This window comes from Saccopteryx bilineata, chromosome 2 (assembly GCF_036850765.1).
Source record: "Saccopteryx bilineata isolate mSacBil1 chromosome 2, mSacBil1_pri_phased_curated, whole genome shotgun sequence".
Taxonomy (NCBI): domain Eukaryota; kingdom Metazoa; phylum Chordata; class Mammalia; order Chiroptera; family Emballonuridae; genus Saccopteryx; species Saccopteryx bilineata.
This window is the reverse complement of record NC_089491.1, coordinates 284,233,121-284,258,818: the sequence shown is the minus strand read 5'-3', so window position 1 is coordinate 284,258,818 and position 25,698 is coordinate 284,233,121. Positions and strand designations below refer to the sequence as shown.

Below are 25,698 nucleotides of genomic sequence, written 5' to 3'. Positions count from 1 at the left end.
GCCTGTTCAGAAATAAAAATGTTGAGCCTTAAAATGACAGCCGATTTTTAAATTGTTGAGGTTTGTGAGAGTTTACTTTTTCCACATGTTTTCAACTTTATAAAGAAAAAAAAGTGAAGACCAATCAATAGACAGTGGGTTGGAATTTCACAAGCTGTGAAATAATTCCTTAGCATTTGATAAACTGAAATCTTGTTTGAAGACTTTCCTGGAAGTTCTTTGGGAACAGGGAAAAGAACCTTATTTGAAATAAACCATTTTCCTCTCTTTTTAAATCTGTTTATAGTTCTAATTTTTTAAACAGCCTACAAATCAAGCCAGGTGGAAAAACATAGTAGTAGGAAGGTGTTTGTCTGAATAAATACATGTTCCACTTGTTGCAGGTTTTAGAGAGGATTGGGGCCATCTTTTTCAATTTTGTATTATTTGTGTGCATGTTGTTTCTATCAAAGATGCCACATTTTGTCAAAATGCGATTTCTTTATTACCTTGGAAACTGACTCAGCCTCATGTTGCTCCTAATTAGTGTTTAGGGCTCCCATGAGTTGCAGATAAAAGGAGTATTTTAACAAGTAGAAGGAGGTGATTCACCTTTTGGTTTGTAAATATATGAAAGTGTCTACAAGGTCTTTATCTGCTTTCTGTCAGCATTTATATTAAATGATAAATTAATGAGGAGAAACTGTGTGGTCTTTTTTGTAAATGAGTCTGTGCCATCTTATTCTAACCATGAGATTAATTTCTTACACCTGTTTTCTTTTTAGGTGAAAAATAGCAAAGTAGATAATGTGCACAAGCAAACGCATACTTGTGGTAGCCAGTTTTGCAGAGAGATCCCAGGAGTTAGTCCCACCTTAAATACAGGACAGTCCAGACTCCTTCATTTGTTATGCAGGATTGCATGTGAGGAATAGGTCATGTTCTGAGACCCTAGTGTCGGTGTTCCATGAGACTTCATGGCCAGCGTCCAGAGTCCTGGCTTCTCTGAGAGTCAGGACCCTCTTGTGGTGAAGCAACGTGGACCTGCTCTGGGTACTGTCCTGGTAGTAGTGGTTATCGCCGTTCTTACTGACTTCTCCTAATTGTCCTACAGTCTGCACCCACTAGTTCTTCCTAGAGGTTAAATATAGATTTTATTTTTTCTTAGAGTATCACTTTAAATATAAGAAAAAGGGCATGAAGAAAGAGGGAGGGAAGGGAACTACTCCAGACTCAAAGAAACTTAAGATGCAGAAATTAAATACAACACGTAGACTTTGTTAGGATTCTAATTCCAACAAACCAAATGTACAGAGGCATTTTTGATAGAATTGGGGAAGTTTGATTTCATTGAGTATTGGGTATTAGATGACATCATGGAATGACATTTTTGTTTGGTGCGATAATAGCAACATGATTACATAAGAAACTGTCCATATTTTTGTTAAAAATGCCTGACAATGGTTAGAGTTTTCCTTTAAAACTACTAAATACCTTTCTGTTAAAAAATAACAAAATTACCAATGAAGGTAATTTATTCCCATCCACAGTTAGCAATTAGGTGGCCATAAGTATCCTATCTGACCTCAAGGGGAGGGGCCAGAGCAAAAAAAGTTCAGAAGGAATGAAGGATGGTAAGTGTTTCACAGTCCTTACATATTATTACATCTAGAGTGGGAATTCCACACCAGTCCTACTGTCTTTACCACTTACTTAGGCCTCCCCTGCCCACAACAGTGGGGTACTTTCAGACCCCTTAGACTGCGGCTCACATCGGTTAACGTGTGTGTGTGCGCGCGCACGCGCACACATGCACTTCAATCATAGTAACCAGTAAACCCCTCTGCTTTCCTGTATGGTGGCTCATTTAGCTAATTTTGGCCAGCCCTACTGGGAACTCGACACCCACCACACTGTTTACCAAAGTAATTTATTGAATACTCCCTGAATGTACAGCCCTGTCCAGAAGAAAGAAAGAATAACTTCTACCCTCAGAGAGCTTAGACTCCCCTTACTGAACTTGACATGGATACAGTTTGAAAATAGACAACAGTCATCTACCACCCACTAATTACCAAAGAATTATTCAACCACAGTTCTCGGAAGAGAAGGCAAGGAGACAGACAGCTCTGCCTGGCTGGGCAGCAGGGGTCCTGAGGAAGCTGTGTGGAAGATAAGGCTTGCAGAACGGAGTGGGGGTGGGGGGACGATGGAGACAGACTCCTGGTCGGAGGAAACAGGATGTGTGGACGCTGCGAAGGAGGAAGGAACTCGTGTTATGGAAACTGCAAGGTCACTGAGGCTAGGGCACAGGGAGAGGAGAGGGCCTTGAGGTGAGGCAGGCCAGGTCCTAGGCCCAGGATCCATGCTCAGGTGTTGGAATTTGCTGAGAGTAAAGGGAACCCTGGGAGGGCTTTGAACAGGGGGTAGAGGGGTCAAGTTGGTGGCTCTATCCATGTTTATCGGATCCCTTCTCTGTCACTACTGCTCAGGATCAGTGTGCACGTAGTCGGGGGCAGTCAGCATTCCAGCAGGTGTGGAGCGGCCAGAGGTGACCTGACGTGCCCCGGGTTACAGCGGTCCTGTTGGTCTGAAGGCCGCACGCTGGAGCAGTCAGGTTCCGTGTAAGAGGCACCTTTAGCAGAAGGATCCGCTTTCTGCTTAGCAGACCCCAACGCTCTGTGAGATGAATGGGATGCGTGGCCTCACTCGCACTGCCCTGAGATGGCTTACAGGAACCTGTAGGACTGGGCAACAAGGCGGTTCAGGAAGGCTTTTTGAAAAAACGTATTTATACATCTTTAATTGGAATAGGTGTAAACCAAAAAGAAGGGGGAAAATCAGGATAAAGTGTCAATGTCATTTTGTTTGCAGAGAGGAGTCCAGAAATAGAACAAATGATCAGGACAATATTGTTAAGACATCTCAAAGTAGCTAGATTACATAATGTTAAGAGGAAAATGTCAAAATGAGGTATTATCCCACTTAATCTACAAGTAAAAAAAGGAAGTTAAAAGTTTCTACTACTTTGTGTAAGAATTTTTATATTAAATATACAGTGATTCATCTCTCAAAATGCTGCCAGTCACTTTTAGAAGAAGTTTCCGCCTGACCTGTGGTGGCGCAGTGGATAAAGTGTCGACCTGGAAATGCTGAGGTCGCCGGTTCGAAACCCTGGGCTTGCCTGGTCAAGGCACATATGGGAGTTGATGCTTCCAGCTCCTCCCCCACTTCTCTCTGTCTCTCCTCTCTCTCTCTCTCTCTCTCTCTCTCTCTCTCTCTCTCTCCCTCTCTCTCTCTCTCCCTCTCCACTCTAAAATGAATAAAAAAAAAAGTTTAAAAAAAAAAAAAAAGAAGAAGTTTCCATTGCACAATGCCTAGAAAGTCTCACATGCAGCTAAGTCGCGGTACTGTCGTTCGGCAGGTACCATTAAATGTCTGGGCAAATATTCATTTCCGTTTAATACAGAACCACAGTGTGGGCTTCTAGAAAGACAGCAGTAGTTATATTGGGTTTTCTTCTAGATGCTGCCCATAGTTCAGGTGACAGTTCAAGCATATTCCGTGAAGGTCGTTAAAATTTAATGAGAATGAAAACAATCTCTTGCAACCTACATACACTGTATAATGTTTACTGGAGTGAAACCAGTGTTACTAATGGGTATTTTACAGATACACTCCACATACAGGAAAACAAAGCAATCATTCTAAATGCACTATGGTAACAGTAAAATTGCAAATACAGTATACCATAGAACTAAAGTAATACAAACAGCACTACTTGTTTCTAGGACAAAGGTGACTGGTTCTAGCACAAAGCTAAGCCTATATCAGCCATTCTAACCCGAATGGCTTGCAAAAGCTTCGGGTTTCTAGTCGAGACATGGTTCTATGATAGTCAGTAAATCTTTTCAAAGTTCCACATCTGTCAAACCAGATAAGGCCACCACTGTCTTGAAGTCCGAACAAGGTATTGGATCAAACGGTTTTGCAGCCATAATGTCAGACAGAACAGACTTCATGCAGCATCTGCTCTCTGGCTCCATGTGCATAATATCAAGTTAAGTTGCCAAGGGAGTCAACCGGAGAAGTCCAGCCCAGTTTCCGTTGTGTCGTGCCTTTTAAGCCTCAGCAGTGGTGTGGCCCATCAGGCTTTTCCTAGTGCGTGGTGCCGTCCATTGAATGATATATATGTTCAAAGACAAAAGCAGGCATGACTGTAATAGTAGTCACAGTCCCAGATGTGGACAAGCTGTCTGCAATTTGAGAGCCCTTCAATCCAATGACATTATGCTCATTCATTTCACAGGTGTTAGGTTTTGTGAGAAGATGGTGTCTGACTGCAGAACTGTCTTTTACTACGGGTGTTATTTTTCCATTTTAAAAGACCAAGCCAGCCTGTCCAATACTATCCTTATGCTTAGGAATTGGGCGTTCAAAGGGCCTGTCGCGAACAGTCATAGCAACTTCTTGAAAAGCCTATCTGATAAAGCCTTGTGTGCTTATCAGAGCTGCAGCCTGCAGTTGCCCCCAGTGATCTGGAGTGCTTCCCCAGCTTTCAGGCCAACCAGCAGGGCTGAAGAATTTGCTTGGCCAAGTGGAATGAAAACACCATTACCTGCTGATGGAAGCCTGAGCCCAATTTTTGAACTTCACGAATCCCTTGCTAATTTCTGCTCTATGAATTCCAACATCATTACCGGTTACAGGAGCCTCCATATAGTTCATACTGGACGGTCTTGCTACCAACTGCTCCTGAGTTGGTATTCCAGGGACCACAGTTATATTTGCATGTATTTGTTCTTCATGTGAACTCGGGCTCATATACTGAGAGAGCTCCAGATACGATTTAGGAGCACTGAGAGATTTCCATCTTGAGAAATGAGAGCAGACCTCTCAGACAAAATTGCTGAGTTGGCAGGTTTGCCAAAAAGGCACTTGGAGCCTGACTTACTTTGTCTACCTTCGGGTCTTCAAGAGGCGCATCTTTGCAGGATTTTTTTTAGGCCAAAGATACCTGCTCACCACCACTGCACCTCTGGTCACTGTCAGGAAGGTATTTAAGAGCAGGTCCTAGAAGGTCCTAGAAGGTCTGGAAGGGTTTGAGGAGGGACGAGGTGGGGCGTGGAGACTCCAGCCTGGGAGTGCGCACTCGTCCTGAAAGAATGTGGCCTTGTGATAGGAGCTGGGCAAGGTAGGTCAAGGCCAGGCCTTGAAACGCTTTGTGTACATTGAGTTGTCTGGGGTTTATCCTTTAAAAACCAGTAAATAAAAAATAATAATAATAATAAATATTTTTTAAAAAACCAAAAATCCAGTAAATATTTCAAGACAGAGCGTGATGTGATTCTCGATTTGAGGTGAATCGGGATCTGTTGCAGAAATAGTGAGGGCCTGCTCCAGGGCAGTGGGGAGGAAGCAGGGAGAGGGAGTTCTGTTTAACTGAGGCACACCTGAAAACGATGGCACAAGCGTGGTGGGCATTGCCAAACAGCCAAACGGTGCCCGCAACGTCAGCTGCTTCCCCAAGTTCCCTCGAACAAGCTCTGCTCCCGTATCATCAGGTTAACGAGGAAAAATGACCTTTGCAGTTTCGAGAAAAACCTATAGCCGTCTCAGTTTATCATTGCCTCCTTATCCCCTCAAGTCCCAAAATGTAAGAGTGTTGTGACAGGAATGGTGCCCTCTGGTTTTCCTCAGTCTCAGCTTGCCCTGGTCACCCTCCAACTGACCGGGCCTCCAGTTCTCCTGACAGCAGGCTGGGAACCAGGTGCACTTCTGCCCCTGGGGCGTGGCCCAGCCCCTCTGCACCTGGGGTGTGGCTCAGCCCCCTCTGCACCTGGGGTGTGGCCCGGCCCCTCTGCCCATGTTTGCCCATTTCTGTAACTATGAGCAGTTCCAGGGTTTGCCTCCAGCACCATTCCCTGGGTAGCTGAACTTCTGTAACCATCCAAGATGTGATTCCAGAAGCTTGTTTCTGTTTCAGGTTGCAGCAGCCTGGGCCCAGGCAGTGTCTGCTGGTGCTCAGTGCGGGCTGCTGGAGAAGGGCCTGGAACCAACCAGGGGTACTGTGATGGGATAGAAGCTGCCAGCCCGCTGCCAGTCCCAGACCTCGACTCTTTCTCAGCCTGCAAAGGGACTTGGTCAGGTTGGCCAGAGCACCAGCGGCAGAGGCGGGAAACAGGCACCAATCATGTAGCTCAGTGGTCCCCAACCTTTTTTGGGCCATGGACCGTTTTTTTTGTTTTTTTATTTTATTTTATTTATTTATTTTACAGAGACAGAGAGAGAGAGTTAGAGTGAGGGATAGACAGGGACAGACAGACAGGAATGGAGAGATGAGAAGCATCAATCATTAGTTTTTCGTTGCGCATTGCGACACCTTAGTTGTTCATTGATTGCTTTCTCATATGTGCCTTGACCGTGAGCCTTCAGCAGACTGAATAACCCCTTGCTCGAGCCAGCGACCTTGGATCCAAGCTGGCGAGCTTTTTGCTCAAGCCAGATGAGCCCACGCTCAAACTGGCAACCTCGGGGTCTCGAACCTGGGTCTTCCACATCCCAGTCTGATGATCTATCCACTGCGCCACCGCCTGGTCAGGCCCATGGCCCGGTTTAATGTCAGAAAATATTTTCACGGACCGGCCTTTAGGGTGGGACGGATAAATGTATCACGTGACCAAGACAAGCGTTAAGAGTGAGTCTTAGACGGATGTAACAGAGGGAATCTGGTTTTTTTTTAAAAAATAAAACATTGTTCAGACTTAAATATAAATAAAACGGAAATAATATAAGTTATTTATTCTTTCTCTGTGGACCAGTACCAAATGACCCACAGACCGGGGGTTGGGACCACTGACCACTGACCTGTGCTTATCAGAACACACATCCTGCACCTTAGCTTTGAGTTTCTCCCTGTGGCTTCTGGGCAACCTAGCTATCTCTCCAGGGCACTTCCTCCCACTCCATCCTTCTCTTGTCTCTGTTTCTCCTTCACCACCCACAGCTCTGCACTGATGTGGAAGCCATGAGCTTTGACCCCCCTGCCCCACATCTGTCTCGAGTGTTTCTGTTCACACCAGGCGTCAATTCCACTGAATAAGTGAGCACTTTACTTGACAACTTTCCACTTGCTAACAGGAAAATTTAAAGTATTTTCCTGTTAGCAAGTCAGCAAAACTACTCTGAACCGAGGTTTCTTCAAACGCAAATATTTATCAAGTACCTGGTACATTCAAGACCCAGTGGCTCTGGCTCTGGACATGCTTAATAAACATGTGTTTTTATTTGGTTTCCCTGAGACCAAAACCGAGCTTCCTAACAGTTGCAAGAACTTGGACAAACTGCAATGGGATGCTTAGAGCATCTCACCTGAAGGCTGCCGAGGATAGTGCAGGATCCAGTTTGATAAACTATGTGTCACGTTAGCTACAATGTCATCACTGCTTGGTTTACTGGAAACCCGGGAGAGCTGGAGACAGACCTGGTTTTTGTGCCAGATGTTTTGCCAAATTTCTGTGGAAGAGTTCAGCTTTGAGTTACTCAGTAACCACGGCGGGAGCCCACTCTGCTGTTTGTTCCCCGCCACTGTCTCACTCTTGAATCCAAAGAAAAGCATAGAACAGTCCGGATATGAAACTGTGGCGAGGACCAGCTCAATGACCTGCTCCTGGGACGTACCGCCGAGACCCGAGGCAGGGCGAGGACAGAGGGCTTTTTCATTTTATTACTGACCTCAAAGGAAGTGTTATAAAAAAGGGTCAGGGTGATTGAATGCTACATTCATTCCTCTCCTGGGCTCCTCAAACAGACCCAAGTGCAGCAAAGCAGAGGCCTGGTGAGCTCCTTTCAACCTTTTTTCCACTCAGGATAGAGAAAAACTGTGCCACACAGCAGTCTGGCACCTCTTCGGAAACTGGTATTTACCTGATAAAAGTTCTGATGGCTGCTGCCATTCCAGAAGTGGTTAGACATTTCCATAAATAATTTGATTTGAATGTGCTTTCACCTATTTAAATATACACAATTATTACAGCACTTGATAGAACGCTGATGACACTGTGTCTGTGTGTGGAGACAGACAGACAGACCCAGGGCCGTCTGCTCTGCAGACAAGTCCTTTTTTCTTTCCATCCAAACAGATAAGATGAACCAAGAGGAAAGGGATTCAGGTCATTAAAATCTAGCCCGTAAAAGGCAAGGGAAGCTGTGCAGTGACAACAGGACAAGACTGGTGTGAAGGACCCCAAAAGACCAACTGAAAGCCACATTTGGAATGTGCGTCAGAGACAAATGTTTTCTAATAAGATGCGGGTAACACCAAAGAAAAAGGTGGAAGTCCTAGGGTTGCTTTCTGGGCCCTGGATTTTGAGTGAATCATGGTTAGAGTTGGTAGAGACTATGCAGAGGAGCTCCAGATGGTGACTTGTCATAAACCAGCCCCAGGAAGATAGTTGGACAGTGAGTTTTCACCTGGACGCGTTCTTCACAGCTATCACAGAGGAGCATAGGGCCTGTGAGACAGGTAGACAGGGGTGCGAAGCTCAGCTTTGTAAGCTGGGGCAAGTTCTTAAGCCTTGTGACCAGCAATTTTCTCGTCTTGTTATCTGGGCATAATAGTGTCTTCCCAAGGACACAGTTATAGAAGCCAATGCCTGTAAAGCACTTAGCATGAATCCTGATATACATATGATAAGTGGTTTTTTAAAAAAAATAGTGTGTGTGTGTGTGTTTCACTCACTAGAATATTTGCTACATAGGGCAGGGACTATGTTGAATTTACCATTCTATCCCCAGAACCTAGAACAGTCCTTGGCACAAAAGTGTTTCTTAAATATTAAATTAAGTAATCAAATCAGATTAAATGGCACTTCGGTTGTCAGACAGTAGATTTCCCTTTAACATTCACTCAGGAGCTACTGGTTAATCATAGAAAAAGAAAGTCACCACAACAATATTTCTGTAGCAGTTGACAGTGTCAGCTGACTTCTCAACAACCACAGCCATGACCATATCTATGTTCACTTGTTGTCTAATGAGGGTCTTCTGGGAGGACAGTCATTTAGCAGACAAGTTTGATGATGAATAAATACTTCATGTTCTTCAAAGTCCTGAAGTCATCTAGGCTGATGGGAGACAGAGCTTGGAAGACTGTGGGGTCATTTTAGGAGTCGCACACATTGCTTGCCACAACGTCCCCTTGCCCAGAACTTCATACCATGGCCCTACCTAATGGTAGGGGAGGCTACAGATAGAATTTAGCTGTGTTCCCAGGAGGAAGTATAACTGTATTAACTCTGTAACAATAGACCAATGGGTGATCTTTCATCCTTAAAAAATCCCTAAGAGATCATTACTCTGTCCCCACCTAGAGATTTTAAAAGTCTACCCTAGCCGGTTGGCTCAGCGGTAGAGCGTCGGCCTGGCATGCGGGAGTCCCGGGTTCAATTTCCGGCCAGGGCACACAGGAGAAGCACCCATCTGCTTCTCCACCCCTCCCCCTCTCCTTCCTCTCTGTCTCTTTCTTCCCCTCCCGCAGCCAAGGCTCCATTGGAGCAAAGATGGCCCGGGCGCTGAGGATGGCTCTGTGGCCTCTGCCTCAGGCGCTAGAATGGCTCTGGATGCAACAGAGCCACGCCCCAGAGGGGCAGAGCATCGCCCCTTGGTGGGCATGCCTGGTGGATCCCGGTCGGGCGCATGTGGGAGTCTGTCTGACTGCCTCCCCGTTTCCAGCTTTGGAAAAATGAAAAAAAAAAAAAAAGTCTGACCTTGAGAGAGGTGTGCTACACAACCAAGATTGACAGCTAATGCTTCCATGGCAAAGCCAGGGCTCACTCCAGGTGTCCTGTGACTTTCCCTGTAATGTGGGGCATTAGGAGTCCCAGACACACCATTCATTTCCACAAGGCTGGCTGTCTCATGGTTTTATCTATGCTTACACATCAATTAAGAGAAGTAATAGTGCAGCCTTGGCCAGTTGGCTCAGTGGTAGAGCATCGGCCTGGCATGCAGGAGTCCCGGGTTCGATTCCCGGCCAGGGCACAGCCTATCTCCTTCTTCACCACTCCCCCTCTCCTTCTTCTCTGTCTTTCTCTTCCCCTCCCACAGCTGAGGCTCCATTGGAGCAAAGTTGGCCCGGGCACTGAGGATGGCTCTGTGGCCTCTGCCTCAGGCGCTAGAATGGCTCTGGTTGCAACAGAGCGATGCCCCAGATGGGCAGAGCATCGCCCCCTGGTGGGCGTGGCGGGTGGATCCCAGTTGGGCGCATGCAGGAGTCTGTCTGACTGCCTCCCCGTTTCCAACTTCAGAAAAATACAAAAAATATAAATAAATAAATAAATAAATAAATAAATAAATAAATAAATAAAATAAAATAAAAAGAGAAGTAACAGTGCATATAGGGCCCTGGCCAGATAGCTCAGTCGGCTAGAGCGTTGTCCTGATACGCCAAGGTTATGGTTTTGATCTCCCATCAGGGCATATAAAAGAATCAACCAGAGATAAATAAGTGGAACAACAAATTAGTGTTTCTCTCTCTCCATTCTTCTCTCTAAAAATCAATAAAAAATTTTTTTAAAGAATGCATATAGGCCTTGGACTTAAATATTTTTGATATATCTGTAAACATATGGTGATTTTTCTTTAGAGTTCAGTCCTATTCTGTCCTCTTTGATCTTACCAACCAGTATTTCAAAATTTAATAAAAAAGACCATGTTTCCCCATGTATAAGACGTGACCTTTTTTGAAAATTTGGGGTCTAAAAACTGAGTGTGTCTTATACAGTAGTTGAAGAATTTTTTACTTGTATTTCCCACTTTTTCACACTTGTTTTTGAACTCGTTGTAGATTTTTTTACTTGCATTTCCCGCTTTTTCACACTTGTCTTTTTTTCAAATTTCGGGCCCCAAAACTAAGGTATGTCTTATACACGGGGAAATACGGTACTTGCCCTGGTTGGATAGTGTGGTTGGTTAGAGCACCATCCCAAATCACAGAGGTTGCCAGTTCTATCCCCAGTCAGGGCACATACAGGAGCAGATTGATGTTCCTGTCTGTCTCTATTGATTTTAATCAATAAATTAAAACAAACTAATAAACAAAAGAAGAGTACTTTATTCAATAATAAAACCCACATTTTAATGTATTATTTTATAGAATTCTGTGATAACTGGGTTCTTTTCTATATCAACATATATGTAAATCAATGAACAACTAAGGTGTTGCAACAAAAAACTAATGATTGATGCTTCTCATCTCTCTCTTCCTGTCTGTCTGTCCCTGTCTATCCCTCTCTCTGACTCTCTCTCTCTCTGTTAAAAAACAAAAAACAAAAAACAAACCCAAAAAACATATATGTATAGTAGGTTGTTTAAAATGGTGTCTATTATTATTATTATAATATTCAAAGATTTAAAGAATTTGACTTATTCTAATGTAAAGGCATAGTTAAGTTACAGATGGGATATACAGCTGTTAGGAATTTTGTGCCAGGCTCAGCATGCTGAAACCCCTCTGTTCCACCTGCAGATACTGCACCGGGCTTCTCAGTCTTTCTCCTTTGTCACCACCTGGGGGCCAAGATGCTTCCAGTTTCTCTAAGTGCTGCACCAGAACTCCCCACCCCCCAAGCCTCTGAAAATACAACATGATACCCTTTTTGGTCACAGAGTCAAGACCTTTTGGAACAGGTGATGAATCAACACGTACAGAACTAGAAGAGGAAGAAGAAGGTTCATAACGCCTTACTCCACCCTGTAGGCCCACACCTCACCTCCACCGTTCCCCCCTGGTGGTGCGGAAGGTAATGTCCTGTGCACACTGCTCAGCGGCTTGCTTTCCCCACTCCATTTGCCTAGAGACCTCCCAGCATGCAGAGGGTACCCTCGTCCTTGGGACAGTGGCACAGTTTTCCAGTGTGCGAGGTACGTCGGTTTATCCGACTAATCTCCTATTTGCTGGCTACAAATCTGGCTACAATCTGTGATTTCATTTATACCCATGCAGATAGCTCTTTAGGAGGCAGTTCCTGAGGTGGGATTTATAGCTCAAAGGGCTAATACGGCATTCTACACTCCCATTGGGAGGGGGCCTTTGCTACCATCCTTTCTGAATGGTAACCTCCACACCTGCCCTGTCCCTTTCTGTCCCCTGGCCCTGTTGTATTTTTCTCCATGGCCTTTATGAATAGCTGACTGACATGTTATATATTTGTTTTCTATACAATGATTCTTTTTTAAAATTTATTTATTTTAGAGAGAGAGAAAGGAATAGAGAGAGAAACATTGATTTTCTGTTCCATCCATTTATCTATGCATCATTGCCTGATTCTTGTATGTGCCCTGACCGGGGATTGAACCCACAACCATAGTGTATTGAGATGCCCTGGCCAGCGCTGTATTGATTCTTTCTGTGATTACTGCTAGTCTTCCCTGACTGGAGTCCCCAGCCCCTGGGACTCTGCTCGCTGGCACAGGTAGCACTCTTGTGTTTATCAGACATAAGAGGTTGAACAGGAGGTTTTTCAGTTGTCTTTAAGCTGGAATGACAAGGAGCTTCTGGGCACACCGGGCCCTTTAGGACAGTTTCAGTAACTGTTCACAAGGCACACAGGTGACCTCGAGGTGTCCAGGGTCTGAATCAGCCACAAACTTAGATACAGCTTCAGTCCAGAGAGTTCCTGCCTAATGGTTAGAGAACGCTCTAGAATCCCTATGCCTGTACCAATGTCTCAGTCATACAGAAGGCGCATGCTTACCTCAGGAATCCTGTCCCAGCAATCCTGGTAACACTGTCCTGGGCTCTTTAAGAAGAGAAAAATATTAACAGGCCCATTATCTTCATGGGTTTGAATTTATTTAATCTCCCCAATAACTAAAACAAGTAAAAATAACAATACACACAGACCATAATTTGGTTTGTTTGCTTTTAAAGCATTTCAGCAGTTGCATGGTTTTACCTGATGCCCCAGTAGAATTGGGTTCAGGAATTCCCAACCAGCTCAGCCACCCTAGCAGCGTCCTTGGTGTACACCCCGAGGCCCCTGTGCTGGCCCCCCTCCTGTCACGTCAGGGCTCAGTGGGCAAGCTTTGTCTGTGGACCACAGGTGTAACTACCATGTGTCCGGGGCTGGGTCTCAGGTGTGTCATTTAGGAGCCTGAAGGTAGCACTGTGTTCAGAATATGCCTCTTCTCCCACTCTGATGAAATACTATGGGCTCTCTCTCCCTTTCTCTCTTCTTCCCTTAAGAAACCTGTGGAAGAGAGGGCGTTGCCCCGAGCAAGCAGGAGGCCAGCATTTCTGGACATCGGACATGGCTGGTTATAGTCACCTATTTTCTTTCTGCTTCCTGGTTCGGTCCACCAAGGGAGTGGGGAAATCCTGCAAAGCTGTCCTCAGCCAGGCATTTTCTGACAGGTTTGAGTTTGTGAATGTGTTCTTTGTCCTGTTTTGTAAGGACGAAGAAGAGAGTAAGGGCATAGGGATGAGTAAGGTGGGCCTTGCTTTCCCTGGACCTGGCTGAACTTTAAAACTTCTCTGCTAATTAAACAACACAGGGGGCCCCACACTTTGCTTAACCCTGAGGGCTGGTCATCAGCCTTTGACCTCAGCCCTCCTCTCCTCGCCGGCCCCTCCCCCACCCTAGCCTCTGGAACCTCAGACGTAGAGGAAAGAGCCAGTTTTCAGAGGGATTGTCTCGGATCACACTTTCTCCACCTGCCAGGCCCTGTGGGAGATTAGCAACCATGCTGCCCAGTGGGATAGGAACTGCAGCTGCCGCAGAAAGGTAAGAGGGGTGAGGTTCCCCCTGCTTGTCCTCGTTGGGCTTTCTGACCTCTGCAGGACCCACAGGGATGACCTCCACAGCTCTGAAAGGACCAGGCCCTCTCTGGTGGTTCCACTCAAAGACAGCTTGTTTGTGGGACCTCATTGCAGGCCCCCTCACCCCCAGGTCAGGCCTTTCCCCAGCTACACCTTGGGTTTTCAGCCCTTAGGAAACAAAGGATTGTCCTCCTTCCCTCGTGTGAAGGCGCCAACCCGGGTCCAGCCTTCACAGCTGTCCAGGAGACCCTCTGGGGGAATTCCAGGCCTGCCATCCCTCTGAGATGGTGCAGGCTTAGTCCGTGAGGACCTCCTGATTCCCTTTCTGCTCCTCGTCCTGCGTGGCTGTCCCGTCCGAGATCTCAGTGACCTTGGCCAGAAGGCCTGCAGCCCCATTCTCTGTCCTCACAGGGAGCACCCCCTCCACACACAGTCCCTCCCCTACCTGGGCTGCTGTACGGAGCCAGGCTGGAGGCTGGGGCGCGACCATCTTGATTTTCCTGTGGTGAAAGGAGAGCTCAAGGCCCCTCAGCTTCCATTTGTATTTCCAAAGGCAGCTGAGGGACAAAGTGGGAAACAGGTCCAACAAGATGGGAACGGTGATGGCAACTGTCTCTGCTTCCCCCCCCCCCAGTCTCCCTCAACGCCTCCCTTCTCTCCCACTCTGGGCCTCTGTCCTTCAGGGGCTGTGGGGTTGGCCTGGCTCTCCCCACGAGCACGTGGCCCTGAGCAGCCCCCAGCTTCCGGCCGGCCCCATACCTGCCTTGCCGACCTCAGCACGTCCTTGCTGCCCCGTGTGCCTGTCATTTCTGCCAGGGGAAGATTCTTTCTTGAGAAGACTCAGTCCCCACATTACAGACTCCCTTTTCTAGACCCCTGCCCAGGGCAGCCAGAGGAAGCCCCGCCCCTCTCTGTCTCACCTACAAAACACAAGACATCTCTTAGGTTGCTTAATTGGGTTGTCCCAATTCTAATTTGCTAATCTTGCAATCTCAATTTTTAAAAGATGAGATGACTTTCATTTACCTTGACCAAACCCCTGTTGGGAGCTCTTGAGATTTCCCAGCAACAGAAAATGATGAGGCCTGCACTAAGGCCATGAGAAAGGGAGGAAAGAAATTCATCGAATCTAGGTCTGATTAAAGGAGGAGGAAGAGAGGGAGGCATTGGGGGACTCCCGGGTTTCTGGATGAGACCACAGGGTGCAGGAGAGTCCCATCTGCTGAGCTGGAGAACACAGAAGGGGGAGCAGGCATGCGGGGAGACCTCAAGTTCAGCTCGGTCGTAGTTCGCTAAGGAATCTGCAGGACATCCAGGAGGGACTGTCTGACCAGCGAAAGGTTGGTCGGTCGGGAGCTCAGTACAAGGGCCGGAGCCGCCAGGGTGGGAGGCTCCACACACAGTAGTGCCCGTGCCTACTCATTCCTTCTTCCCCTTCTCGTGTTACTGCAACTTCTTTGTATCATGAAAACCCTTCCATTCCTTTATCATCCAGGTTCAATTCCGTTCGTTCCCAGGGTCTTCCCTGGGTGGCTCTGCCCATGGCTCCAGCCGCTGCCCTCACTCTCCACTGGGCACTAAGCTCCCTGCCTATGTTTCACGCGTGCACGCCCGTCTCACCGGCTAGAAGCTCTGCATTCTTTCTGTTTCCCGGCACGGGGCCTCGGGCACACCGTCCTTCTAGCAGCCTTCAGTTGCTTCAATAGTTGATTCCAATTTCCACATGAACTATCTACTCGCTAGGAGTCCAGGACCGGACTTGCCCCAGGCCCACGTCTTCCCAAAGTCCGAGGCCACACGGGTGGGTTGGCATCCTGTACTTCACTGGGGCAAGTCTGTGATGGGCGATGGGAGAGGGGTCTCCTAGCCTAGCCTCACTCCGCTCTCCATCCCCCTGTAGGAGGCTGTGTCTGCTCTCCTTGCTGCTCATCGGCCTCTGGGGCTGTGTGACCTGTCGCTGGAGCCCCGTAGAGGACATCTGCACAGCCAAACCTCGCGACATTCCTGTGAACCCCATGTGCATTTACCGGTCCCCAGAGAAGAAGGCGCCTGAAGAGGAGGGCTCAGACCAGAAGGTCCCCGAGGCCGCCAACCGGCGGGTATGGGAACTGTCTAAGGCCAATTCCCGCTTTGCCACGGCCTTCTATCAGCACCTGGCCGATGCCAAGAATGACAATGACAACATTTTCCTATCACCTCTAAGCATCTCCACAGCTTTTGCTATGACCAAGCTGGGTGCCTGCGACAACACCCTCAAGCAGCTGATGGAGGTACAACGTGCTCCCCTTCTGCCTGGCTTCCAACTCTGTCTGAGCCCAGAGCCCCTTGGGGGCTTCAGGTGCTATCCCAGTCTCCCTGTGGTTTATTCTCTTCATCCTTCTTGCCCAAAGAATATGTGGGTGAAGTCTTCGTCCACTCATGTACTTGCTTAGAAAGCATGAGTGAGCACGTGCGCTGCACTTAAAGGAGCTCACAACAAGGGTGGCTCCTGGTCGCGCATGACAGCTTGCCCCCCCCCCCCGGTCCCATGGGCCTGGTGGCCCCGCCAGACCCACCACCCTTTTCTTTTGGCTTCTACAGGTTTTTAAATTTGATACCATATCTGAGAAAACATCCGACCAGATCCACTTTTTCTTTGCCAAACTCAACTGCCGACTCTATCGAAAAGCCAACAAATCCTCCGAGTTGGTATCAGCCAACCGCCTTTTTGGAGACAAGTCCCTTACTTTCAACGAGACCTACCAGGACATCAGTGAGGTGGTGTATGGCGCCAAACTCCAGCCCCTGGACTTCAAGGTGGGTGACACACATCATCGCTGAACCCGGCCATGCTGCTTAAAGGCAGATGGAGGGGGCATTATCACTCAGAACCCCTGGAATACTTACTCTTGCTCAAAACCTGAGAAGTCAGTGGTGTCTATGGATTGTCATGGAGGCTCTGAAAAAGTTGTAGGAACAATAAATTCTTCATTGCCTCTGCCAAGTTCACATAGACACCAAAGGCTGTTCTAGAGGCACCAGTGCTACGGGATCCCTCATTTAATTCAGTGTGTTCAACTCACCATGGTCAAGTGAAATGGGCACAGGATGCATGCTATAGTCTCCTCTTGGAGATTCCTGCAGCTCCTGAGTTTAATTCAAGCAGCATTTCTCAGACTTTTTAATTTTTTTTATTTTCCCGAAGTTAGAAGAGGGGAGGCAGTCAGACAGAGTCCCGTATGCGCCTGACCGGGATCCACCTGGCATGCCCACCAGGGGGCGATGCTCTGCCCATCTGGGGTGTTGCTCCGTTGTAACTGGAGCCATTCCAGCGCCTGAGGCAGAGGCCATGGAGCTGTCCTCAGCGCCCGGTCAAGTTTGCTCCAATGGAGCCTTGGCTGCGGAAGGGGAAGAGAGAGACAGAGAGAAAGGATAGGGGGAAGGGTGGAGAAGCAGATGGGCACTTCTTCTGTGTACCCTGACTGGGAATCAAACCCGGGACTTTCATACACCGGGCCGATGCTCTACTGCTGAGCCAACCAGCCAGGGCCTCTTAGACTTTTTTGACGATATGAACATCCCTCCCCCCTCCCTCATCAGCCTCCCACAGAACACGATTTAGAAACCTGAACTCATGTGAATTTATGCACTATACTAGGTATGTGAGGTTTCCCAATCTGGGTTAGAGTGATGCCTTAACCACATGGTGGGAAAGGACAGAGGCGTGCCAGGTAAAATAAAGTGCTGCACAGGAAGACGGCAAAGATGATTGACTAGCACAGGTGGGTCGGTTTGTTTCCTGTTCTCCTTAGGAAAACGCAGAGTCATCCAGAGCGACCATCAACCAGTGGATATCCAACAAGACCGAAGGGCGTATCACTGACGTCATTCCCTCGGATGCTATCGATGAGCTCACTGTCCTGGTGCTGGTCAACACCATTTACTTTAAGGTATTAACCTCAGACTTTGCAGAGGCCCTGTGATCTGATCATGCAGACAGCCTTGTATTTCTCAGAGAATTAAGAGTTCTAAAGACTGTTCCAAGTTGACTACATTTAGGAAGGAGGACGAGAGTGTGGGTATTTGGAATAAGCATATCACTGACACATTCAGGTGGGTCGCCCATTGAAGCAGGTGGAATCATGGCACATGCCCATCCTGGGTCCTGCTCCACATGCATCCCCTCCCCCACAGGGTCCCAGGATTTAGCCGTCACTGCTGTGGCCAACCACTCTGTTGCTGGGGTTTCCATCTCTCCAAGAGCAGAGTAGGTTGTGTTTCCAGCGTGTATTGCCTTTGACTGTTTATGGAACACTCTGCCATTTATTAACCCTCCTGATCCTCCTAACATCACAAATGAGAACTTGGGCCACTCAGACCGGCTACTCTGTTTAAATCCAGAATCTTCCATTTCTGACTGCGTGAACCTTTTTCTGCTTCTATTTTAGTGTCTATAAAATGGTGGTAATGATTGTTCCTAAATCAACGAGGCAGAAAATACAAGGAATGGTCATTACGACTCATAAATTTCAAAGGAGTGTCCTGGAATAGGAACTTGGCCAGGACTCACTGTCTGCCTGGCAGGGCTCCTGACAACTCCTGGGGTTATTACCTGTGTGTGGCCCGCATTCATCCGGGCAGAGCCAGCATTTTGGAGGATGGCCTTGAAGAAAGAGGCTGGTCGGAGACAGAAAGTGAAAGGCTATTCTATTTAATCTCAAGAAGAGAGTTGTGGCCTGATCAGTGGTGGCACAGTGGATAAAGCATTGACCTGGGATGCTGAAGACCCAGGTTCAAAACCCTGAGGTTGCCAGCTTGAGTGTAGGATCATAGACATGACCCCATGGTTGCTGGCTTGAGCCCAAGGTTGCTGACTTGAGCAAGGGGTCTCCTGCTCAACTGGAGCCCCTGGTCTAAGCACATATGAGAAAGCAATCAATGAACAACTAAGGTGCTGCAACTATGAGTTGATGCTTCTCACCTCTCTCCCTTCCTGTCTGCCTATCTCTGTTTCTCTCACTTAAAAAAAAGAAAAAAAAAGAAAAATTGAAAAGAGGCCAATAGGGTACTCCTGGTTTTAATATTTATCATTCTCATTATAAAAGCAAACACAGTCCCTGCTAAAAGTCTGGGAAATACAGGACAGTTCACAGAAGGAGAACACTCGTGATCCCATCACTGACACAGTCGTTACTTGTCTTTCCACGCAGACCCCTCAAGTCGGTTTTCCTAACGACTGTATGTACAGATAACTTGATAAAATAATGCAGGTATGCCCATATCCATGCCCTTCGATGGATGTTCCTGGCGTTCTTGCTTTGATTCCCCCACTTGACGTCTTCTTCCAGGGCCTGTGGAAGTCAAAATTCAGCCCTGAGAACACAAGGACAGATTCCTTCTACAAGGCCAATGAGGAGTCGTGCTCTGCATCCATGATGTACCAGGAGGGCAAGTTCCGCTATCGGCGCGTGGCGGAGGGCACCCAGGTGCTCGAACTGCCCTTCAAGGGCGATGACATCACCATGGTGCTTATCCTGCCCAAGCCCGAGAAGAGCCTGGCCAAGGTGGAGCAGGAGCTGACCCCGGAGCTGCTGCAGGAGTGGCTGGATGGGCTGACGGAGACCATGCTAGTGGTCCACATGCCCCGCTTCCGCATCGAGGACAGCTTCAGTGTGAAGGAGCAGCTGCAGGACATGGGCCTGGTGGACCTGTTCAGCCCAGAGAAGTCCAAGCTCCCGGGTAGTTGAGGAAGAATTCTCTTCCTTTCTCTGCCCCAGGGTGGTCTGGTCAAAGGTGGAAGAGGGGGGGAGAGAGTAGGAAAGAACAACGGGTCAGGACACTGGGGTTCCTATCCCAGTTCTGCTGCCACCTCGGGGAACTCCCTCTCCCTCTCAGGCCTCAGTTTTCTCTTCTGGAAAAGGAGGAGTTAGATCTTGCATCTCCCTGGGCCCAGCTGGCACAGGAACCCTGTGAGCCAGCCACTGATAGAGGAGATGATTCCAGTAGAGAAGAATTTGAAAGGCATCAGAAGCCCTGGCTGCTGGCTCAGTGGATAGAGCGTTGGCCCAGTGAATGGATGTCCTGGGTTTGATTCCCAGTCAGGGCACACAGGAGAAGCAACCATCAGCTTCTCTCTCCCTCCCCCTTCTCTCCTTCTTCCCCTCCCACAGCCAGTGGCTTGATTGGTTTGAGTGTGGCCCATGGCACTGAGGATAGCTCAGTTGATCCAAGTGCATCAGCTTCAGGCACTAAAAATAGTTTGATACTCGAGCATTGGCTCCAGATGGGGTTGCTGGATGCATTCTGGTTGGGGCGTATATGGGACTCTGACTCACTATTGCTCTTCTTCAAAGAAACAGATATGATTAAGAGATGGAGACAGCTGGGTCCCATAAAATAGGCATAGCTGACATTTACTAGTCCTTCACCTGATATTCCAAAGGGCTCCTGTGTTTTCTTTAAAGTCACTTGGACAGACACAGCCAAATGTTTCAGCTTCCAATATTAGGTTACTGGATTTACCTTTAATCGGCTTTTAACTAGGTCTGAAAACCAACAACTCTCTTAAAAATGTTGCCAGACTGGAAAGAAAGATTCCTACCAGATGGAGTACATTTTTCTTTAAGAGCAGAGTCCCCTCCTCCCTCCCCTGCCCAAGGGCTGAAGCATGAGATTAAGTGTGCAGGAGTCGGGCTGATGTAGCCCAGCATACTTTATTGCTGTTCCTATGCATTTATTTTGAGGGTATCATTAGGTGAGGGGCTGGGATGGCTTTTTATTTTTCATAAAGCCCCAAAGGACCGCTTAACTCAAACTGAACTCCTTTCTGCGGGTCGAAGCCAACCCTCTCCCACATCACAGAGCCTTCTCCTGTCTTTCTTCTAGGTATCGTTGCTGCAGGCCGGGACGACCTCTATGTCTCGGATGCGTTCCATAAGGCATTTCTGGAGGTGAGTATGCCTCCCTCTGCTCTCTCTCCTGTGGCTTTTTTATTTCCGTGCCGCTATTCATTCATTCATCAATATCATGTGATTTTGTAACGTTGGGATTCTTGTTGCACTGGTTGTCACAGAGTAGATAGCAGATGCATGAACAGCACGAGACAACCGTGGGAAAACCACGTCTGCAGTGTCCCTCAGACCACACAGTCGTAGCCCCTCCCTGGGGAGGCCTGCGACAATGCAGTCCCGTCCTAAGGTCTGGGCATAGGGGGGTCTTATTGTCCCACCTTCCCTCCCACTGCCTCCCCAGAGGCAGGGCAAGCATTAAGGGGAAGGCGACAGGAAAAGGAGCCAGCAAAGGCCACTGAGAAGGAATTCAGAGGACAATTGGAAGACTGTGAGCTCCTGGGGGCCCAGGGAGAAGTTTTAGGGAAACAGAAAGCATCTCATAAGACTGAAATGTGATCCAGGGGTTACTTTTCCCTGAGGAGTCTGGACAGGATAGTAGGAGGCATAAGCCTAATTCTATGGCTGAGGAGCAAGTGGAAAGGGAGGAGGGGGAACTGGTGGGTGTGGATTGTGTTCTAACTGTTCCAGAGAACCAGGGCTCCAGACCGCACTGGAGGAAACAGAAAGTTAGGTGGTTAAATCATGTTAATGTCCCTTTTCTGGGGACATTAACAAGATTGATGCACACTGCATGGTGAAGTCTGAGGACTTCCACAGTGAAGAAAACAGCTCGGTATTAATTGCTTCACCTAGTGTTGCCCAGCTAAGGGGCCCATGGGACCCCTTACTAGAGCCATAGCTGTGTAAAGCCTATAGAACTCTGGTTCTCAAACAAATACGGAACTGGGGACCGCCAGCATCGTTTCCTGGGGGCTTGACTCTTGGCGAGTCCAGGATGGGGCCCAAGAATCTATATATTTTCACAGCTCCTCAAGGGACTTTTTTATACACAGCCAGGTTTGGAAACCACTTGTGTAGACCAGGCTGCGAGGAAAATGAGATGGGCCAACGCTGGAAATAGTCACAGGGCTGACGAAACCACAAAGAAAGGAGGTTGTGGTCAAAGAGAAAGGTTTCAGAGCAGGGTGCTGGTAACTAGAGCTGCAGAGTCCAAGCTCGGGGGAAATGTGTAGTTAGGAGGAAGGGGGGGTATTAAGGGATAGGAGGAAGTCAGATGAATTGCAACAGGAGTGAGAAAATGCGATAGAAAGCTTGGAAAAAACAGAAGACTGCAGTCGGAGAGGGTAATGTAACTGTAATTCCAGCACTAGAGCACTTCCAGGAGACGGCTAGCTATGGAGGTGTAGCTATGGGGCTGGTTTGCTTAAGTCGAGTTGAAGCTAATGCTTATTGGGTTTGATGAGATGGAAGAAATGGGAGGCTGGGTGTTGAATGGGTCTCCTTCGAGGTTATTTAATTGTCTAAGTCCAATGATAGCAGGTGTTAGGGGGAACAGAAAAGTTATGAGCTAGGTGCCAAATTCCTCAATGTGGACCTTCACCCCATAGGACAAGGGAAGTCAGACCTGTAGGACAAGAGCAAAAGTAGAGGGATGCAGCTTAGAGACAGAGACTAGAACAAGGCTCTCACAGGAGTGCTGAATGAGCAGTTTCGGAAGTAAAAATGACACTACTGTCACCCTTGTCCACGTAGATTATGGTGGAAAGTATACTCAGAAAGACTGCAAGGGAAGATGAGTCCTTGGGGTTTTAACTACTATACGACCGAAAATCTTTTTATTTTTTTTATTTTTTTTATTTTTCCAAAGCTGGAAACGGGGAGGCAGACAGACTCCCGCATGTGCCTGAATGGGATCCACCTGGCATGCCCACCAGGGGGCGATGCTCTGCCCATCTTAGGGCGTCGCTCTGCCGCAATCAGAGCCATTCTAGCGCCTGAGGCAGAAGCCACAGAGCCATCCTCAGTGCCCGGGCAAACTTTGCTCCAGTGGAGCCTTGGCTGCGGGAGGGGAAGAGAGAGACAGAGAGGAAGGAGAGGGGGAGGGGTGGAGAAGCAGATGGGTGCTTCTCCTGTGTGCCCTGGCTGGGAATCGAACCCGGGACTCCTGCACGCCAGGCTGACGCTCTACCGCTGAGCCAACCGGCCAGGGCCGAAAATCTTTTTTAAAAACAAATTGAGAGAGAGAAAGAGAAACATCAGTTTCTCTTTCATTTAGTTGTGTATTAATTGGTTGCTTCTTGTATGTGCCCTGACCGGGGATTGAACCTACAATCTTGATATATTTGGATGATGTTCTAATGAACTGAACTACCGGCCAGGGCTGAAAATCCTCTTTTAAGGATCCCAAATAGAAGTTGTCAGCTCATACCTCTGTGAGGGCTTTGAGTTACTATTAGGGAGAGCAAAGCTCTGGATTCATCTTACCCACGTGAACTCACTAAACAAGAATGCCAAGTTCCTCCATGGCTCTTGGAACAAAGTTGTTTCCCTTGAAAACCTTGGGAATCCTCTCAGTACACAGGACCGCAACTGACTATAGATCTCCTGGGAAACCATGGAAAACCAGACTCTGATTTGAATAAGGATGCTGGTCTTATAAAAGCTCCAGTCTGCTCATAAATTTAGTCCTAGAATCATGGTGAATTAGACCACATTGGGGGGGTGGGAGGGCAGTAAGAGTGAGAGGGAGGGAGAGAACACAGTCAACCCGCTCCACTGAGTCCAGGGATCTGAAGGGACAGAGTTTTAGTGACATTCTGGGTCCCCATGGACAATTTTCTAAAGCTGTCTCCTAGTCTGGTGGTGGCTCTCCTTATCAGCAAACTCAAATACCATTGTTTCAGTCTGTTATTCTAAGAAGTACTCTCCAGCCAGAGCACCTGCCCCTTTTCACAGGCCCTAGGTCCTGAGTGGCTGCCCGGGGTAGTGACAGCTGGGAGCCCGATGCTCCGAGAGTGGAACTATCTCACCTGTAGAGCTCTGGTCTTGAGTCAAAATCTCTTTTAACATCAAATACAGAATAATCCTCTTGTAATGCCATGTACAGTGGTGCCAGCCAGATGTGACAACCTCATCTATATCCAGATTTCTGGTTCAGTGGTTGTCTAGGGTCCAGTCCAAGGCTAGGACGAATGGGGATGCTTACATCACTCTTCACTGCATGGAAGAATGAGGACCAGTAGGATTCTGGAGGGAACCAACCTGGCCTGATGGCACTTCCCCTGGATGACAGATAGCACTTGGAGGAGTGCCTGAGTCTGTGGATGATGTCCCTGTGTCTGAGGCAGTGCAGAGCAGCTAATGCAGCGGTTTGTGTCCTGTCTGACCCGCAGGTGAATGAGGAAGGCAGTGAAGCAGCAGCTAGTACGGCCATCGTGATTGCAGGCCGCTCGCTGAACCCCAACAGGGTGACCTTCAAGGCCAACAGACCCTTCCTGGTTCTCATAAGGGAAGTTGCTCTGAACACTATCATCTTCATGGGTAGAGTGGCCAACCCTTGCGTTACCTAACGTGTCCTGATTCTTTGCACCTCTTCCTGTTTTGGTTTGTGAACAGAGGTAAAAATAAATACAATTACTCCCATCTCACAGTATGAATGGACGTTGCCACCTGGAATGAAGACGCAGAAAGGAGAAACTGATAGACGTGCTGATGGGCATTTGGTAAACTGATGCTTTTGTCTGTTCTCTACCAGTGAACAGACCTGGGTCAGGAAAGTGAAGGGTGTGTCCCTGCGTCCTCCTGAAAGGCGGCAGGCCTCCTGCGAGGTCAGGGAGCTTGCTAGCTCTGTCTTCCCACCTCACTAAAAAAGAAAAATCCAAAAATTTAAAACACGGTAGTCTCGACACAAAGAAAAGACAGAGACTCAAAACCTGAGTATTAAACCATTTAATTCTCAAACCACTCACATGCATAATGTTCTTTTACACAGTGTTAAAATAAAGAGGAAAATGTATTTTTATACAAACAGAATTTCAAGTATACATTAATAGACTTTTCAGATTACTAAATTGCTAAGATTTCATTCACATTGTTCTTAAAGCTGTTCAACGAGAAAGCTTTTGCTAAGCTGCTTTAAATATGTTCATATAAACCCACATCTTCACTTTCTCTGACTTTCCCTCCCCCAACCCCGTCTCTGCCCCCCCTCCTCCCCTCCCCCTTCCCCGGACACAACAGGGCATCTGGGGTCTGGGAGACATGCAACCCCATCAAGGACGACTGGCTGCTCACTGGGGCAGGACAGAATCTACAGGAGGAGAGACAGAGGACACCTGTTAAATGAAGGGCGAGAACAAGTCTGATGCTTAGAGATGACACAAATCAGACTAATCTTATGGGTCTTTGTTTGTACTTAACTTTCTAATAAGAAACCTCAGCCTCCCACAAAACAACCCAGAAGTTTCTGACAGTTTGGTAGCCTAGAAAAGAATTTAATTGGCTATTTTCCCCAGTGAAACTTCTAAAATCAGAGTAGGCATTTTGAACATTTTAGTCTTGGTTGTTTCTTTTCCCCTTACAGGGCTGGGGCGGCTTTATCTGGGTATTGTGTGTGTGTTTACATAAGGAATTTGGTTCATTTCACAGGGTCTGGCAAGAGTTCTCCCTCCTCCACTCTCCTCCTGAAGTAATCTGGCTTTAGGGCCAGCAACAGCCACTCTCCTTAGGAATTAAAGTGCATTTTTTTTCAGTAAAAGGGGCGTGGAGGGAGGTGTGGTTCACACTTAAGTGATGATGATTAGAAGAGGGCGGGGTGAGACAGCCCTATTTCTACACATAGGATTTATAATTAAGGTGTAATAAAAACATATGCTCTAAGGAAATCAGATGCACAAACCCAGCCCAGCATCCTTGGGGTGCGAGAGCTCGCCTGGCTTGCTGGCTTTTCTGAGGCATCTTTGAGCAACCCTGGGAATCGGTGCAGATGAAAGACACAAACTGCAAGGGTTAGTTTTCTCAAAGGGAAAAAACAGACTGGTAGGTTCTTAGAGTTAAAAACTATCTCATTCC

At 47.6% G+C, this 25,698-nt stretch overlaps 1 protein-coding gene, 1 long non-coding RNA gene and 1 pseudogene across 3 annotated transcripts; 1 reads left to right on the top strand and 2 right to left on the bottom strand.

Moving 5' to 3' along the window:
- Positions 1–1,993: 1,993 nt before the first annotated feature.
- Positions 1,994–14,406, bottom strand: LOC136325963 (uncharacterized). 2 transcript variants are annotated; one of them, XR_010729349.1, is made up of 5 exons: positions 14,244–14,406; positions 13,308–13,421; positions 12,735–12,779; positions 7,351–7,494; positions 1,994–2,726 (listed from the first exon to the last, which is right to left on the bottom strand). It is a non-coding gene; the product is annotated as an uncharacterized lncRNA (long non-coding RNA). The 2 variants fall into 2 exon arrangements; XR_010729350.1 differs by lacking the exon at positions 7,351–7,494.
- Positions 4,100–4,978, bottom strand: LOC136324253 (syntenin-1 pseudogene; annotated as a pseudogene).
- Positions 13,606–24,270, top strand: SERPINC1 (serpin family C member 1). The gene is made up of 7 exons (XM_066261191.1): positions 13,606–13,763; positions 15,699–16,068; positions 16,379–16,594; positions 17,590–17,727; positions 19,126–19,516; positions 20,663–20,727; positions 24,021–24,270. The coding sequence occupies exons 1-7, from the start codon at positions 13,723–13,725 to the stop codon at positions 24,195–24,197; spliced, it is 1,398 nt and encodes a 465-aa protein (XP_066117288.1). The 5' UTR covers positions 13,606–13,722; the 3' UTR covers positions 24,198–24,270.
- The last annotated feature ends 1,428 nt before the right edge of the window (positions 24,271–25,698 follow it).